We start from the raw sequence: 17315 nt of genomic DNA on the forward strand, positions 1-17315 counted from the left end.
GCCCTTGTCTGTGTCCTACTTCTGAAGCGAGGCCCCTTGGAAAAGCCTCCAGTAGCTTAAATGTCCCCGGAGCAGGCGAGGGCAGGGGCAGGCTGCTGTTTTATTTACCCGGTGGGGGAGGGCGGGCCGGCCCTGCGCGCTTTATTTCACTGAGCTGCCTTTTAGTGGCCATAATTGGATTGGCTTCCAATCAAGACTGGGGTGGGTTGTAGACGGGGAGGCGGTGTGATGCCCCCCCCCCGTTTGGCTTTTGGAAAAACACAAGAGTTAACCAGCACCGGCCCAATAGCGAGACCCAGGAACAGCTGAAGTCTGGCACGACGTTTTCCCCTCTTAATGGCCCATAGATTTCCCAGTTCGCGCGGCTTGGTGCGCTCGCCAACGCAGCCGGAGCCCGAGCGGCCTTTTTCCTGCGAGGAACGTGCAGCTCTGCCAAATTGTCCTGGGCTGTTTGATTTTAACGGAGCCCGTTGATCTAAGGGGTGGCCCAAACCGCTCTGGATTTTCGGAGTTGGGCTGGAGTTAAAAGCTGGCCCTCGTTTACATGCGTTTAACCTGCTACAAAAACTCAGGAGGGTTGCAAGGAAACAAAAACCAGCATCAAACAAAAATCCCACCCCAAACCCGCTGCTCACAATGATCTAGACACCAAGTCCTTCCTCCCCCCCTCCTAGGCTCCAGAGCCTTGTAACCGCATTTTGCCCGATTCGTATTTTAGAAGCTACGTGCGTTGAAACGAATTTTTTTTTGTTTCAAAATCAAAATGAAACGCATCGCTTCATGTCTGAGCAGCGCAACCCCCCGGCTCTGGGCGCAGATAGCGGTTACCCCGCTGAGGGCGAGAAGGCGGCGTCTGGCTTTTAAAATACCGGCTCAGGGGCAGAAAGAAAAGCGGTTTCAGCGACAGAAGGAAACTTCAGCGTCCGTCCCCCCCTGCTCCAGAATTTTTCACCCAGGAAAGGGCAGCGACCGGTTCGTCTTAATCCGTGGCAGGGCGAACCCCGGAGCACGCTTGTCACTCGTACATTAGCCCTGCATATGAATGCAACGAACAAAGGTCGCTGGATGCTGGCGGGGCTCAATCCAGCAGCGACGTGTGAATGCATTTAGTGGGGGGCTTGGGGCCGGGGCGAGTTGTACAACAAACGGTCCGTGTTCCGCTAAACCGCACCTCGCCTCCTAGAACTGCGAATTCAACTCGGCCGCCGGCGCAATCTGTGTCTCAGCGGGGACAGGGCGCCTGCTTCGCTTTAACAGCCCAAGGCCTCTGGGGTGTTTGCTTCCCGCGTGTATGGGGTCCTCCTATGCAGAGCAACCCTGCCTCCTAGTGCCCAGGGGCATCTCGATTTCAAACGCAACACCAGCCCCTGGGAAGCCCCGGCTGCCGCTATTAGCCCCTGATCTGCCCCTCCACCCCCACCCTTGCGCCCTGCACGCCCCAGGTGCTCCCTGGCTGGAGCCGCGCCCTGGGCACGCTCAGCGCTCACCTGCCCCGGCCCCCCAGCCCGCCCGGCACACGGGCAGCGAGCTGAGCGGCTCTTTGGGCAATTAAACAGGCTGCATATTAACCAGGCCAGCACGTCGGTTATCTCCTGTTAGCAGCCGCCCCCTGCCAGGCCACCTTTGTCGCGGGTCGGCTGTGCGCGCTGAGGCACTTTGCAAATGGCAGACCCCACCCACACCCCTTTGGAAAGGGATGCGCCTTGTTGGGCCGGGCAAGCCCCGAACCGTCTGCGCTAGAGCCGGCCGGCCCCCTCCCGCTGAGCGCCGGCCAAAGGTGGGATATTGCTGGGGATTAAACAGCCGTCGAAAGTAGGTGCCCGGCAGGCCCAGGAATCATGGTGCCTGTTCCCTAAACCCGGTACCCTGTCGGGCTCCTAGGGTGACCAGATGTCCCGATTTTATAGGGACAGTCCCAATTTTGGGGTGTTTTTCTTAAACAGGCTCCTATTCCCCCCCCCCCCCACACACACACACTATCCTGATTTTTCGCATTTGCTGTCTGGTCACCCTACGGGCTTCAGTCCAGCTCGCCCGAGTTGGACAAAGAGCGGGAGTTACCGGGCGATGGTTGTTGCATTGAGAGGACAGTTGCCATCTCGCCCTTGGGTGCGGGAACAATTTATGCCAGGGGTGGGCGGGGGGTGCTGAGAGCCATTGACCCAAACTGCAAACCCTGTATGTGCTGGAAAGCGCTTCCAGCCAGTCCCACGCCCAGGATCTCGCCCTGTGCAGAGACTCGCTGGGGTGCAGCTCCCAGGGAAATGGAGCAAAGACAAATCTAGGATTCAGGCCACATCTTTCTCTCCCGCCGCCGCTGGAGGCAGCCGCAGTGCCCGGCGGGCGGAGGAGTCCGTGTCAAACTGGATCCGAGCCCAGGGACCGGAGCTGGGAGGGGGACAGTGACCCTTACGCGAGGCGTCCCCGGGTGGGCCAGGCCCGCGCGCCACTGCCCGGCGCACTTGGGGAGCCGGCCGCCGGCCCGGGGAAAGCAGCCGGGGGTTAGTTGCTGGCTCCGTCCCGGGGCCGGTGACTGGCGAGGGGCGGAGCTGGCAGGCCGGGGCCCGGCTCAGTGGCACAAGCTCCGAGATCCCGCCCTTCGGCCTTGCGCAACCCGCTCCGCTGCCATTGCCACACGGCATCGCGGGCAGGTTGTCTCGGCTGCGCAACAGCCAGCGAAGATGTCACCTTCCCATCTCAGCCTTGTGATGACTGTTATTGTGCTTATTGCTACTTATGGAGCAGATGTTGCAAGGAGATAAGTCTCTGGGCAAAAGCGAAGCGTAACCATCGCTGCACAAACAGTCACTTAATTAAAATTTTTGTGGTTAAGGCACCCACCCCTGCAATCACCTGCGGGGAAGCAACTCCAGACCAGAAGGGCCTTCAGGAAAAAGGGCAGGAGAGCAACCGAGACGTGCCGAGCAGGGCTTGGGCCTGTCTAGAAGAAGCAGCCCAAAGTCCCTCTGCGTGGGGATTGTCGGGGTGTTGGGTACACGGGGGTGCTGAGCATTATCCACAGGTCGGCCGCACCTTTCATCGGGAATCCAAGCGGCTCATTCTTAGGACCTTATACAAAAGTCCTTGAAAGTAGCCTCATGCTTCAGAGGCGTCCCCGCACCCGCCACTCAGGCTTTGGTGCCAAGGTGTTGCAGCAGGTAGGGCACCTGTGGGGAACTCCAGGAGCCCCCTGAACCCCCCTAGAGGCACAACCGGCTCCGGAACTACAGGTCCTTTGGCATGGTTTGATTTCCCCTTACATAAGCCCTTTAAACAAAGCCTTCCTGGAAAGTCCTGGCACCGTCCCTGTCTGAACGGGAATCGCTGGCTCCGAGAACCAGGATAGGTGCAGAAGGAAGCGCTACCATTGCCTAATGCAGGTAGCGAATGCAGGCTGTGGAGCGCGGACAGTCAGTGATGCTGTGGAGCGCGGACAGTCAGTGATACTCCGCACCGCGGACAGTCATACTCCGCACCGCGGACAGTGGTATCCCGCACTGCAGGCTCCTCCAGCAGTCTGGTTAGTTACGCAGCGCGGCTCTGGGCCTGCAGTTCTTTGCACACAGTCTCCCTGGGAGAACAAAATGGGACCAGCGCGGTCCAAAGCTGGGGGGCCGGTTACTGCGCGGAGCCAAGGGCCACGACACGTCTCTTCTTGTGTTTTTGCATCGTGTGAAAACAGTGCCCCAAGGCCGTTGTGCGCTGCCCGCCGCTGAGCCCAGCTAAAGGTAGCTACAAAACATCGCAACCGAACAAAAACTGCGCGGCTTTGCGCAGTCCCGTAACTGAACAAGGGCCAATCAAGCCGGCTCCCGTCTGTCTCCTAAGAAGAGCCCACTTACCAATGAAATGGCAAATGTAGACAAATACATTCCCCGGCCGCGTTACAAATCCCGAAGTCCAGTTTAGCGTGGGCACGTTAATTAGCTTCTACACTCACAGTCAGGGAGCGCGAGCAAGGTTCAAACTCAACATGCTCAAGAATGCGGCGAATGCGCAACGCAACAAGGACAAACATTTAGCCACTAAAAATATCACTCGTCTTCTATTTTGGAGCGAGCCACTTTTTTTGTTAATTAAGGCCAATCTTACAGGACCGAGCCGTCTAGCGTTTTACTGTTATGTGGTTCAGAGAAAATACTTCCTTTCCTAAGCGTCTGGGTTCCACTCTACGGATTGGGGTTTTTTTAAAAGAAATTAATTGTCAATGAAAATGAAATAAATTACATTCGGGCGCGAACGATTTTTAAATGACTGAACCCCCGTAAAAGAGCGGGTGTTGCATGCGAATAATCTAACAAATTCGCGCACGTTTAGGGATTTGAACGAAGAAAGAAAGTCCGCGAGAATTAATAAATAATAAAAACATCATAATTCGTATTATTAAATAAAGATGCCAAAAGTCTGAAATAAACAGAACAACAAAGACAAGGGGACATAGGAAAATATAAGGAAATCAGTAGCAACAACTTCCTGACACACCCGGGAAAGATGCAAGTCAAATAAAACCCAAAACGGTGGGGAAAAGATCTGCCCCTTCAGCTGACCACAATGAGGGGGGGAATTGTCTCAAATTGTTGACTCATAAGGGCTCGAATGTAACGGATGAAAACTCGCTTGGAGCCGATGTGTAAAAGTTTGAGAGGGGGCGCGACACACACACACACACACACACTCTCGCAGGCTGCCGAGCTAGGGTTAGTGGGGGGGTCTCGGAAAGAACCAGCATTTCAATCCCACCGCTCTTTACGGAGAACCGAACTCTCTGCCGCGCCCTGGGTTGTTTGCGCTCCGCTCCCCGCCTGGGCAGAGCCACGCCAGCAGCAGGGGCCTGGATCCCCTACAGCCCAAGGCGGTTTCTCCGGCCTCGGCAGAGCAGGCTTGGGTCTGGGACCCTGGGCCGGGCTTTGCTCCGCTCGGTTCCCGTGTGATCAGGAGCCGCAGCCTCCTCTCCCCGCCGATCAATACGCAGCCTGGCCTGGCTCACGGAACACAGCGGGGGCTCCCGGCCTCTGTTACCTGCCGGCACCGGGCATTGAACTGGGCCCGGGGGAGCGGAAAGTGGCAGCCAAGCCTGGGGAGGGGCGGCAGCAACGTGCCTGGTGTGTGACTGTCCCGTGTGCTCGCGTGCCCCGAGGCGGGATTCACAGCCAGAGCCGAGCACCGCAGCCCGGGCCAGGGAACAAGGGGCCCCCAGGGACGGGTAGGGCGCGTAGCCAGCCCCCTCCCCCCGGCCCTCGGGAGACACTGAGTCCCTAGGCCGCTCTCCCTCCTGGGTTTCCTGTCCCGGGCAGGACCGGGATCCAGGTGAGAGAAGCCGATCGGATCGGCCGGTCCCCTGGCTGGGGGCTGGACCCCGCTGCAGCCTCTGGGGGGCTCTGAGCGAGAGGCCGGGGAGCAGATCCAGACATGGCAGGAGGGCCATGGACAGCTGCTTCCCTCTGCTACAGCCCCGGTGCGGCCGGGCTCCATCCCTCCCTCCTCCGGCCCAATGGCCCCTTGAATCGGGACAACGCAGCCCCGGCACAGGGGAGAGGCCTCCTCGGGCCCGATCTGCCCCGGCAGTGCAGAGGGAAGGGCCGGTTGGAGACCTGCACTTTGGTGCAAGGGCTGGCGGCCTGTTTACACGCGGCTGGAGCTCTAGCCCGGCTTGAGCCGGCTCTAGCAGAAGCCCAGGACTGGAACCCCCCCCCGGGGGACACAGCAGCAGGGGCAGCCACTCCCTACAAGCCGACGCCTTTCTTTGGGCACCGGGGTCCGTAACCGATAGGCCCTTAACCCGCGCTCGCAGGCTGCCCTAAGCTGGAACGGGCCGGGCCGAGAGCGAATCCAGCCCTCAGGGAGCAGGTTCTGGCCCCGGATCGCTGAGCCACCGGTGAAAGCCAGACCCGCTCCAGAGTGCGGCCCTTCCCGGGGAGTGAAACAGGAACATCTGGAAGGGGAGCTGAGGCCGGCCAAAGGAAACCCCCCAGAGCTACGTCCTCGCCTCCTTGGACAGGAATCCCAGCGTGGCCAACAGGTGGCTTTGGTAAGGCCCCCAGAGGATTCAGGGGGCCTGGGGCAAAGAAATTTCGGGGCCCCTTTCCTAAAAAAAAGTTGCAATACTATAGAATATTATATTCTGGTGGGGGCCCCTGCGACAAATTGCCACACTTGCCCCCTCCCCTGGGCTTTGGGCAGAACAACGCGCCTCTCCAAAACTCACACAGCGGCCTGGGAGAAACTCAGATCTGTATAACTTCCCCCAGCGGCCACAAGGGCCAGCTGTGTGAGGACGAGCCAGGGAGACACTTTGGGTTAGCTGCAGGGATAAACTAGCCCCGCGTCTCCAGCCTGCAGCACGCACTGGAGACGAGTTTGCGCGGCTCTCTGCATTTCCAACCCAAACGTGTCACCCGCGGCTGGCCGGGGACCGCGGTGCTGCGCCGCGCGCAAAGTGCCTTCGCCAGCCAACCAGGACAAGCCATGCCCTGGCTGCAGTCTGCCAACGGGCCGGAAAGCTCGCTAGCCACCTCCTTGGGCAAGAAGCGGCGTTACATGCGACCCAGCCGCTACAATCCCTGAGCTCAGGGCAACGAAACACGCGTCTGTCAACCAGGACAAGCCGGAATTCCGGCTGGAGCTCTCTTCCTTTCGTGCCCCTTCTAGAGGGGCTTTCCAAAGCCTGCTGACCCCTGCAACAGCAGCAGCAGGGGCTCAGCAGCACCATCCCACCCCAGGGTTGTGGCAGGAGATGGAGATGTTCTTAGTACCCAGAAACCAGGGCACGATCTGTCGCTCTACTGCCAGGAGCGTCTGTCTCCACAGTCAGATGCAGGGGAAACTAGCCCCCCCCCCCACGCTACTTTTGAAACTCTCCATGAAATGGGTATTGTAATAGTGCCCAGAAGCACTGCTGTCATTTAAGGGACTGTCAGCGTTTTCATGATAAACCCTGTTTGTCAGAGTTTCTGACTTGACTATTAAAATGTGCTGCAGGCTGAAGCAGGGCGCACGAGCCCCGAGCCTCGCGGTGAATTATTAGACATTATATATATAGATTACTAAACTGGTTGGCGTCATTAATGCGGGTGCTTTAAGTAGCTCCTCTAGTTATATTGAAACAACCGTGACACTGCGCACCACGCTTTGGGAGCCCGGCACGTTGCGGGCTCCTGAACTTTCTGGCTCAGTTCTGCCCGCGTGGTGTGAACCTTGGTGCCGGTCAAGCGACCCCACCACAAAACAGCCTCCGGGTGTAGAATTGTTCGCCGGGGCTTGGGGGGGGGGGCAAATCCACCAGCTTCCCCCCGGTTCTGTTCATTTCAGCGACACGGTGCAGGTGATTTAGCAAATCCGTAGCTCTTCTGAGGCTAGATGATCAGCACATTCTTCTGGGCGCTCAGCGGAGCGGGCGCCCGTTTGTGGCTGGGAAGAAGGTCACTCAGGCATCGCTTTTCCAGCCCCACTGTATATAAAGCCGAAGGTTCTTATCGCGCATTTAATGCAAAGCAGCTGTTTCGTTGCCCTTAATGTATAGTTAAGACTGTTCCGTCCTGAATGAGGAGTATGGGCCTGATCCAGCCTTTTCTCAGGTCAAATGTCTGATGATTTAAATCACCGGGCCCGACTCGGCTTGGGCTGGAGTTTTCGGTACAGGTACCTTGGCTGGAGTTACTCTGGATTTGCATCCGCGTAACCTGCAGCACAACGTCAGAACTCAGTATTTGTTCACACCGAGTAAGAAGCCCCAATCCGGTTCTAACCCATAACAGGTACCGCAGAGCCACTGAGCAGAAGTGGGCTAGATTCGGGTTGCGGGCACGTTGGGGTAAACCCGGAGAAGTGGTAGTGACATCAGTGGAAGTACACGGGTGTAAACCGACAGTGAATGGGCTCAGAAGGGTGAAAACGCTGTGGTGGTACCGGCTTGCCCATACCAGGGCTGCAGGGCAGTGAGGGGACTTGGTGTTTGTAGTCATCCCATGTCCATGTCGCTGGGGGGGTGTGGCACCAAGACCCCCTTAATGGACACACCCAGTCCCAGACTGCGTGTGCACCCCCAGCTCTCCTGTCCCGGTAATACACGTTCTCGCTGGAGTTCAATCAGGAATGATTTAAACCCAAGTCCCGCTGAGATTTGGTTTTCCCCCATCATCACAACAGCTAATGCATGACAGCGGTTTGGTTGGTGGCAAAACGTCCCTAACCTGGTGCTGGCTTTGATATTGGCTGGGTCGATTCCTTTACTGGAGGAGAAAACGTTAATTTTTTAAAATATTTGTTATTTTTGCAAACCGCCTGCCAAGTGGTTTGGCTTCGGGTGTTGTCACCGGGCAAGTTCTCCGCTAGCCAAGGTGTTTGGTCAGGCAGCTACTGACTATGCGGAGTCACCAGCTGCTGTTCAGATTCTGTTTCCATTGCAGCACTGGCCCGAGATTAGCAGGATGAAATTCTGGCCCCACTGAACTCTCCCATTGACTTCAGTGGGGCCATGATTTCGCCCTCGGTGCGCCCGTGAATTCAGCCAGGTCCTAGGGACGGTGTGGGGGAGCGCATACCAAATCTTCAGCCTCATTTACATATCTCCCATAGCAGGGCTGGGGGTGCGGGGGAAATGAGCCTGCACCGAAAGCTGCAGCGGGGACACAAGTTCCTCGTTTACACACAGGACACAGGCCTCGTCTCCTGACTCACCCGGCGGTCAGGTGCTAGGACCCTGCGCAAGGTGCGGGCACTTTTTCGGACTCACCCTGAGGAGGAAGAGGCAGGTACAGAGTGGGGTCCGGTAGCGCGACACTGTTCTTTTCCCAGGGGTAGCCAGGAGGGAGCTGAGACTTACATTTTGCTGTTCGCAAGCACTGAAGAAAAGCCCCAGGTAGGTTTTTTTTTTTTAGGGGTATGTGTGTGTGTGAACGCACAGACAGATACTAAATCAGTTCTGCTGTGTGTGTGGACACTAAATCAGAACGGTTAGAGCTGCGGTTTGTCCCCTGCAGACTAGAGTGTTAGCCCTTTCTATAGAGAAGTTTGAGCCACCTGGGGGGTGAGCACTCTTCCCCCCCCCTCCCCGCATGCTGGGGTTCAAGACGCTGTATGGGGAAACCTCCCATGAACTCGAAATGGAACGAAAATGCTTCAAAGGGAGCTTCTGTTTCCCTGTTCTCTAGTATGTAGGATCCAACCCCGGAGGGCCCCCGCCCCGAATTTCTGTCAAGTTAAGGTAGAATGCTAAGCAAATCTTCCTTTCTCTCATTCTGTTAAAGCATCCACCCGTCTCGGATTTCCCGTTTCGTGCTATTCCGGGTTGGAATTTTCTGTGCGCATCTGAGGCTATTGGAAAACTTTCAGGCTGGCCCCTGAGGTCAGAGAGCAGACACTTTTTGCCAGGCAAAGCAAACAAACACCCCTCAGAATCCATTTGCCATTCCGAATGTCCAGGGTACAACACCCGGTGCTCACAAGTTCTTCTCAGAACTGATCAGCCTTCCTGCATGTTGGGGGAAACATCTGGGCTTAATAGTAATGAGGATAGTGTGATAACTAACAGGCGCCCCCCCTCCTCCTCCGACTTTTCACTTTGAAAGAGGTTAAGAAATAGGGCAAGGACTTTTCAATGCACGATCATATTTTTTTTCTCCTGAGCGGTGCAGCAAAGGGTCTAGGCTCTCCTGACGCTGCAAAGGGAAAGCGAGCGCTTCTGCGCCTGCATCTTTGCCCAGAGTGGAAACTTCTGCAGATATGCAGCCCACCAACTCTCCCCCGGAGCTGGGTCTGCGGGTGTGCTAAGGCAGTGCGTGTGTACAGTGTGCGTGTCGGAGGGGGGGGGGGAATTCAGCCCCTTCACAGAGCATACGAGAGACACTTCTAAGCGAATCGTCATCTACGTTTGCATTTTTAAGCACCTGTTTCTGGCTTTTCTGCTTCGAAACGGCTCCCGTCTATGCCGGCAGACTACGGGACTCGCTACAAAGACCCAGTTTAGCCTGGCTGGTTGCTAACGAGCGTATGGCTCCGACACTAAAGCGTGACAGCCGGAATAATAACCTCGCCCCCTGTATTCTTCTAGTGGAGGGGGGCGATCGTGACCCCGTTATCTCGAGGGGCTCGCTCCTAGCTCCTGGCTCGCCGCTGCAAGGCGGCCTCTCCTCCGGCTAGTGTCTGTGCTATTGCAACCCCCCCTCGCTCGGTAGTTTAGCTCTCACGGGTTGGGGTGGGGAGTTGCGCAGCTCTTGTTCACGACCCTTCAGCGAAGCCGCTGGGGCTACGCATTTGAGGCTGGCCCCCCCGCTTGGTCCCTTCCATGCTTGTCCTTTCGAAACTGCCTGTTGACATCCCGACTAGCCAACCTGACGCTCAGGTGCATCCCCCGGGCCCCTGCCAGGCGTGACAAAACCCGGCACCTCTATCCCTGCGGGTTAATTCGTCTCCAACGGCTCCTGCTTCCGGAATGCGGCGAGTGCCTCACATCTGCCGGTGCAACCCTCGGGACGCCCCGGGGCTGAACGGAGTCACTTCAGCTCCGGTGAATTACGCTGTAGGCAGCCTGCTCTTTCCTCGCTGGGCGCCCGTCCTCCAGGGATGCCTCGTGACGAAGGCACTTGCTCCCCTTCCTCCAAAACTTCCTTGATTATTTCAGGTTCCCTCAGCTTCCTACCCCAGCTTTGAGATCTGCCGCCCCCCGCCCCTACCTGCAGCCTTGTAGCGCTAAACAGTCGGAAACTTGACAATACCAGTCTACACGGAGACCCCCAAGCTCTAGGCACCTACTTGCCGTGCAAGGATCTCCCAGCCTGTCCCACCAGTGGACGCAATCTGCATAGCAAGACCTAGACCCAAAGATGTCCCAAATCTCCACGATAAAGGATCATTTTCAGTTGCTTAGTCTCTTCCTCAACGTTTTTACATTTTCAACTTTGGTTTTGTTTTCTGGACGCTTTAGCAAACAGGCTTGTGACTTGAGGCAAGTCACTGACTCTGCGTGCCTGAGTGCTGCATGTGGTAAGTGGTGGGGGGGGGGGGGATAATTCTTCCCACAGCCAGCCTCACTCCTGGGGCTGGCAAGGGGACACCCATTAATGCTTGTGAGGCACAGGGAGACTGTTCTAGTGAACAGCTGATACAGCAAGGAAAGCGATCCACATTTTTATTCAGCGCAGGACTTGGAATAAATAAGGCACAGGAAACACACAGCGGAGCGAAGATCAAATGAAATCTTGTCCAGCTGCTTCATTCCCATAGGTTCCCAGTTCAGCAAGGCACTGAAGCACGTGCCCAACATTAACATGGCAGGAGACTCCTTCCACTCATGGGAGGCGTCTCATGGGCTTCAACGGGACTATTGATGTGCCTGAAGCTAGGCGTGGCCTTTAGTACCTTGCTGAATGGGGACCTGAGCACTGCCCATCCTACGCACTGAATGAGGCAGGGCTCCTGTGGGGAAAAATGGCACCTGCCCATGTCCTTAAATCGTGTCTCCCCAGGCGTCCACACGAGGTTGTCACCTCCTGACTTTGGAGCGCTTCAGTTTGCAACCGGAGCGGTCTGTGTAGGGGTTTGGGGTGGAACAGACAAATCACACCTGACTCGCTGCTCTGCAGATGAGGCACCAGAAGCAGGGCGAGAAAAAGGCCCAAATCCTACAACGACTGACGTCATTGGTAGCATTGCCATAGACCTCCAATCCCTGGGACGCGGGCTCAGCACTGAGGGACAGATTTTGAAAGGGATTTAGGTGTTGCTTCACCCAGGGCTGCAAGGCCTAGGGCCCAGCTTTACGGGAGTATTTAGGTGCCTAACGCCCACTCGTTCCACGTATCTGGGCATACGCAATGTAGATGGCTAAGGCCCATTTTCAAAAGTGAGATAGGAGCCCACGTCTCCTTTGAAAGTGGCTTGGCAGTTTAAATCCCTCTGGCCTTGCAGTGCTGAGCAAGGCAACACCTTTATAAATCTGTGCCTGAGCGTCTTGCCCAAGGTCAACGTGCAGGCAGCGATACAAGCAAGAGGGAGTTGAAAGACCTTCGGCGACTGCTGCAAGGCTTGTCTGGGCAGGGCTGAATCAAATGGGCTGGGAGGGAGAGGTTTTGAGAGGTGTTTAGATCTTTTAAAGCCTATTTTGGCCTGTTGTGTAATTATCCTTCTGCCCCTAGGAGTGCCTAGCTAATTCTCAATATACATGAATAAATACCGAAACGTAAAGACACAGTAGAAAGCCGGGTCTATGTATTCTGTGGCCACGGTCTCCACCCATTGCCACAGAGCTGTACTCCAGAACCTTCACTTCCACGGGGAAAAATTGGTTCTAGTCCTCTTGGTTGTGTAGCAAATATGAACCAAGTGTGAACTGAAGCAATGTTGTCGTCCTGAGTTTGGAGACAGCCTGAAACAGAAGGGCTGAAAGTTGTGAACGGCTTCAATTGCCTCACTGGGGTGTTAAATTTGGAATTTAATAATGCCAATTTAATGATCAGTGCGGCTGATCATTTGAGCAGAAACAGCCAGCAATCAAAACTGCCTCTCAGTCCTCCATAGCTGGGGACTTTAATCATTTATAAATATAAAAATAAAGAACACGGGGACTACGTCAATGATTGTATTAGTCATTTTTTTCATATTTAATTAATTCAAATCCTCTCTTTGTTGATTTAAATGAAGCTGCCACAGCACTTCTAGTCTGCCATTCTAGCAAGCTGCAGAATCCAGGGCCCTTGCTTCATAATTTAGGTCCAGAGTAGATGCCTGCCAGGTTATGAGCTTTTCCCTAGAGGAGACCAGGAATGTGTCATCACTGGTGACTCATGTTGTTTAATAACTAAACAATATTTGTGTTTGGAAGGAGTGGGGCTCAAGGGTTTAGCATCTCAGACGTAGTTTTGGTTTCAATGATTTCTCTAGCACCTATACGCTACATGGTAGGCTTTTAAAAATCATATTAGTTGAGCTAATGAACAAGGCATAAGAATAAGGTCCGTGTAGAGGGTGTGAATAGCAAAGGGGGTTCAGAGAAGAAATGTTTCTGATCAGATCAAATATGGCTTTTGGCCGAAAAGCTTTAAAAACCAACGCCCCCCCCCAATGGCTTTTCCCCTTGAACTATGGGGTTACTTCAAAAGTTCTAAGAGCACGACTCAGGGCGATATGGCCAATTGCCTGAAAAACCACTACAGGGTCCTCTGTAGCATCTTTCCTATTCAAAAGAAAATAATCCAGAAAATAACACACAGTGATTAAACCCTTTAACGAACAAAACTTGCTACTTTCTCCCTGCATACTGTACATACATACCCAGTAATCACACAAGACACTGTCTCCCATGATTACCCAGATTCCTTGGGTCTAGCACGTCATTCAAGTGGCACAGATGCGGTGGCTGTTTCTCTAGTCTACATGGGCACTGGCCCCAGATTGAGGGTGGGTGGGCAGATGCTGTCACCTCAATCATCTCACATTTCACTTGTGTGAAGCCCAAGAAATTGGGCTTTATGTGGGTGATGTTAATCACCTGCACTCAAGTCTGGCCAGTAAAGCGCATCACTGTAAGAAAAGGGCACTGCATGATATAGGGATTTAAAAAAACAAAATCTGATTGAGACAGTTGAGTCGCTCACAGCTGTGACATGACATGTTTTAAACATGCCTGAAATGTCAGGGAACAAGGACATCTTGCGTGGGATTTGTTTAAACGCAGTGTGATGCTGGGGAAAGATGCCAAACTGGCAGCACCAGACACCAAGTGGCTGGATGAGAGAGCAGGTCACTGTGGACATGTCTGCTCTCTCGTGCGGCAGACTCGCGGCCTGCTCTTCCTCTCTCATCCCAGGGCACGCAGACCCTCAGCTTAAGGGCTGGTGGCTGTGGTTGTGGGGTTCCGGTGAATGGTGCTGAGAGCTGGTCGGGCTGAGACACAGATAAATCCCTTTCCAGTCACTGGGCAAAGCCTAGTCCTTAAAAAAGTTGGCTGGTCCGGAAAATATTTGAGTTCAGCTGTCAGTGTTTTTTTTTTTTTTTTTTTTTTGCCCCGGTACGTCTGAAAAATTGGGCCCCTCAAGGTGGGTGTGACCTAATTTATTACATTGCTATTTTCAATATATTTGGCATTCTTTAACGTTTAGTTACTCAGGTCTGAAAAATTTGGTTTTAACCCCTCTCTGTCTGTTTTTCTATTTGTAATTACTGTACTGGGGTGTAACAGAGTAAATAAAACTACAGTACTAATGACACTCAGTACTTACATAGCCCTTTGCACCCCAGTATTTCAAAGCATCTTACAAAGATGGGGAGTATTATTAGCTCCATTTTGCAGCTAGGGACATGGAGGCACACAGAGGTAAAGCAGCTTTTCCGGAGTCTCACACGGAATTACGGTCAGAGCTAGGAACAGAATCCAGAGCTCCCGATTCCCAGTTCGGTGCGCTAATCATTAGACGATTATTGGCTTTGTAGATGTAAAACCCTATATAAATGCTAAGTATAATAATTGAGACGAGCATGTACAGAAGAGTAGAAGTGTAAATGATATGGTTATAAGTTCAAATTACAAGTATGTAATAATGTGAATTATAACAATCATTTTGTAGACACCTCTCTGGGGTGGTGCAAAGAAAATAGGTGATTACAGATCATGCAATGTATTCCTCAATCTTATGAGTAAAGAACCACTGCACACAGTCCATTTGTGGCTTTCTTTGCGCTGACCTCTGGATAATAGTCATTGCTAAATCATGAACGTAAATAGAAATTAATATATACAAAAATTCCACATTAGCTCAAAACCTGTTTTGATTTTGTCACTAAAATCTCCCAGCATAACACCCAGAAAATGATCCTGCTACAGTGGAGATCTTTTCTTTCATGTTTTACATCCAGCACAAAAAACTGCAGGGAAGAAGGATGAACATGGTCACAAGGTTGAAGCATAAAGAAAAACCTATGCCCATTTTCAGCTAAATCCCTATTCAACACTTTTCTAGGAAAGAACTCCAAGAAAGCCATAAAGGGATTTTATTAAAAACTGAGATTTTAGGAAACAACATTCTTGATCTTATGTACATTTCTAGCATCACTTCCTGTATATTTTTAAACCAAAATCCTCTTAGCATGCAAAGTAAATAGATTATGATATACTGAAGGATTAAGGATCACTGTCTGGTGTCAGATTAATCCCACATATAGACCATCACTTGTACTGACAGAAATATGGCTTCAATTCAGCAAAATAGCTCTATGCTAGGTAACACATGTCAGCATTTTATGTAGAGCAAGTGAGAGATTTCCTTGATCTGTTGTTGCACTGCATCTATCTCAGAAATTAAATAGAAATCTGTATCATATGCAACACATGCTCTCCTCAAATTACTGTACGGATGCATAGCGTAACCATCCATTATATATACAGCTGTGTGTGGTGAAATGCTGTAGTCAACTGCTGTTTGTTTCACAGTTCTCACTTTATTAATATTTTCCCCATTGAATATGTAGAATTTTATGCACTTAACAGTTTTGTTCACTCAAGACGTAAGCTTTTCAGTCTGTTTTAATAGACATATTTGAAAATGCTGATACAAACAAACTGCTAAATTATGTTGGATTTTTTATTACTACCAAACCCACCATCCACTGAGTATATGTTAGATTTCAGCAGCCTTTTGACTCTTAGGGGGGAAAAAATGGCTGGACCAATGAACAATAAATCGATACATTTTAAATAAACTCAGATTTTTCTCAACACAGTATTTCTAAACAGTTGGATTTTTTTTTAAGTTTTTATTTTTAATTCACTTAGTTAGTGACAGTACCGTTTAAAGACAGTAACCAAAAAGCAAATTCAAGTAGATCATTGACTTTCAGTTTTACATAACTGACTGGTCCAAAAGATCAAGCTTAATCTATATGTGTGTATATATAGTAAAGAACAATATGTGTGCACATACATGATATACTGGATCAAATGGTAGGAAGGCAGAAACATCATAAAGTTCCTTTTCTCTTTTAATAGTTCCGGAACAAGTATAGTAATGAAACAGGTTAAGTTGTCTTCTCTGTAGCATTTTCTGTTAGTGGCTAGAGAAGCAAGATTAAAATCTGGACTCCAATGGAATGATCTTTAAGAGACTCCATGTCTTTTTTTTTTAAAGGCAAAATAATGGTTATTCAACTAAGATGATATATGTAGATACGAAAATTGAGAGCATTCTTAAAAAAACGCTGCTGACTGTGAAAGGCTGCTCTTTCACAGAGGTATCCTGAGTGAAGATTTTATCTGCTAGTATCTCGGTAGAATGGTTTTCAGAGCCTTAAGTGGAAATTCAAATCTGCATCTAAGTGAAGATTGTTAAAATATATAATGCATGGAGAATTACAGAGAATTTGCTCTGTGAGGTTTACGGATTTGTTTAATGTAAAAACAATCTTTCAGCATTACCATTTGTACAGTAATACTGGTAGCCATGATTATTGGATTTTGTATGGCATCAAATGGCATGAGGAAAATTTCACAATATTGCTTTTCATAAATAAACGTGGGTCAGTTTTTGCAGAGACAGGTGCCTATAAATCAATAATTCAGTGTTTTAAGCAGACCGGCGCTGAAACTTTTAACTGACTTTTCTCTTGAAGGGCCTGATCCAAAGACAACTGAAACCAAATGAAAGACTGCGATGAATTTCAGTGGGAGTCTAATCAGGCTTAGAGTATTTTTCTTTTAAAGTGAAAGTGTTCATATTCTTGATTATACTAGACCAAAATGAACCACTTTGAGAGAGCCACTTCCTCCAGCCTCCTGGGGGAAAAACAACAACATACAATCACTCACTTTAGCCTACAGAAATTAAATGCAATGATAGATTTAAAAATGTACCCTTTTTATATTTAAGAAACTCCAAAACAAATACAAGGAAACGCAAACCTATCTAAATATTGACTCCAATTAACCTCTGCATGGAAGCTTATTTGCAAAAGCTAAACTTTATTTTGTTCTCTTTATTTAAAATGTATAAAACATTCTAACATTGTATTAATGCCAGTATTACCAGAGCCAGATTTTTAAAGCGAGGGATGCAATTTTGTAATCTTAATGCAAACCTGCAAATACTTGATTTAAGTGCACATAAATGGGGGGCCCCCCCCAATGTATGCACAACAAATGCATGTGCAGAACTGAAACATAGCTCATTATTTTTGTAAGCAACATGACAATTAATGAAAACGGCATGTGCCTAGAATGCAAGGGTGTTTCATGCTACATGTTGTTGGCATGCCTACAAAAAGTGTGAAAACTTTGCTAAGGAAAGAGTTATGCTCTAGTGAATCACTGCTTCCCTTACAATTACATATGA

General features: G+C 51.2%; 1 protein-coding gene and 1 long non-coding RNA gene across 2 annotated transcripts in view; one reads left to right on the plus strand and one right to left on the minus strand.

Annotated features, from left to right (window-relative positions):
* Positions 1-8798: 8798 nt before the first annotated feature.
* Positions 8799-17315, plus strand: part of LOC120401067 — a 34667-nt gene continuing 26150 nt past the window's right edge. Inside the window, exon 1 of the long non-coding RNA XR_005596260.1 lies at positions 8799-8857. This is a non-coding gene — a long non-coding RNA (uncharacterized LOC120401067). The remainder of the gene's footprint in view (positions 8858-17315) is intronic.
* Positions 15389-17315, minus strand: part of LOC120401063 (WD repeat containing planar cell polarity effector) — a 301239-nt gene continuing 299312 nt past the window's right edge. Inside the window, exon 22 of the mRNA XM_039530641.1 lies at positions 15389-16759. Within this exon, the coding sequence (XP_039386575.1) occupies positions 16709-16759 (51 nt within the window). The 3' untranslated portion in view covers positions 15389-16708. The remainder of the gene's footprint in view (positions 16760-17315) is intronic.

Source organism: Mauremys reevesii, linkage group 3 (assembly GCF_016161935.1).
Source record: "Mauremys reevesii isolate NIE-2019 linkage group 3, ASM1616193v1, whole genome shotgun sequence".
Classification (NCBI taxonomy): Eukaryota; Metazoa; Chordata; order Testudines; family Geoemydidae; genus Mauremys; species Mauremys reevesii.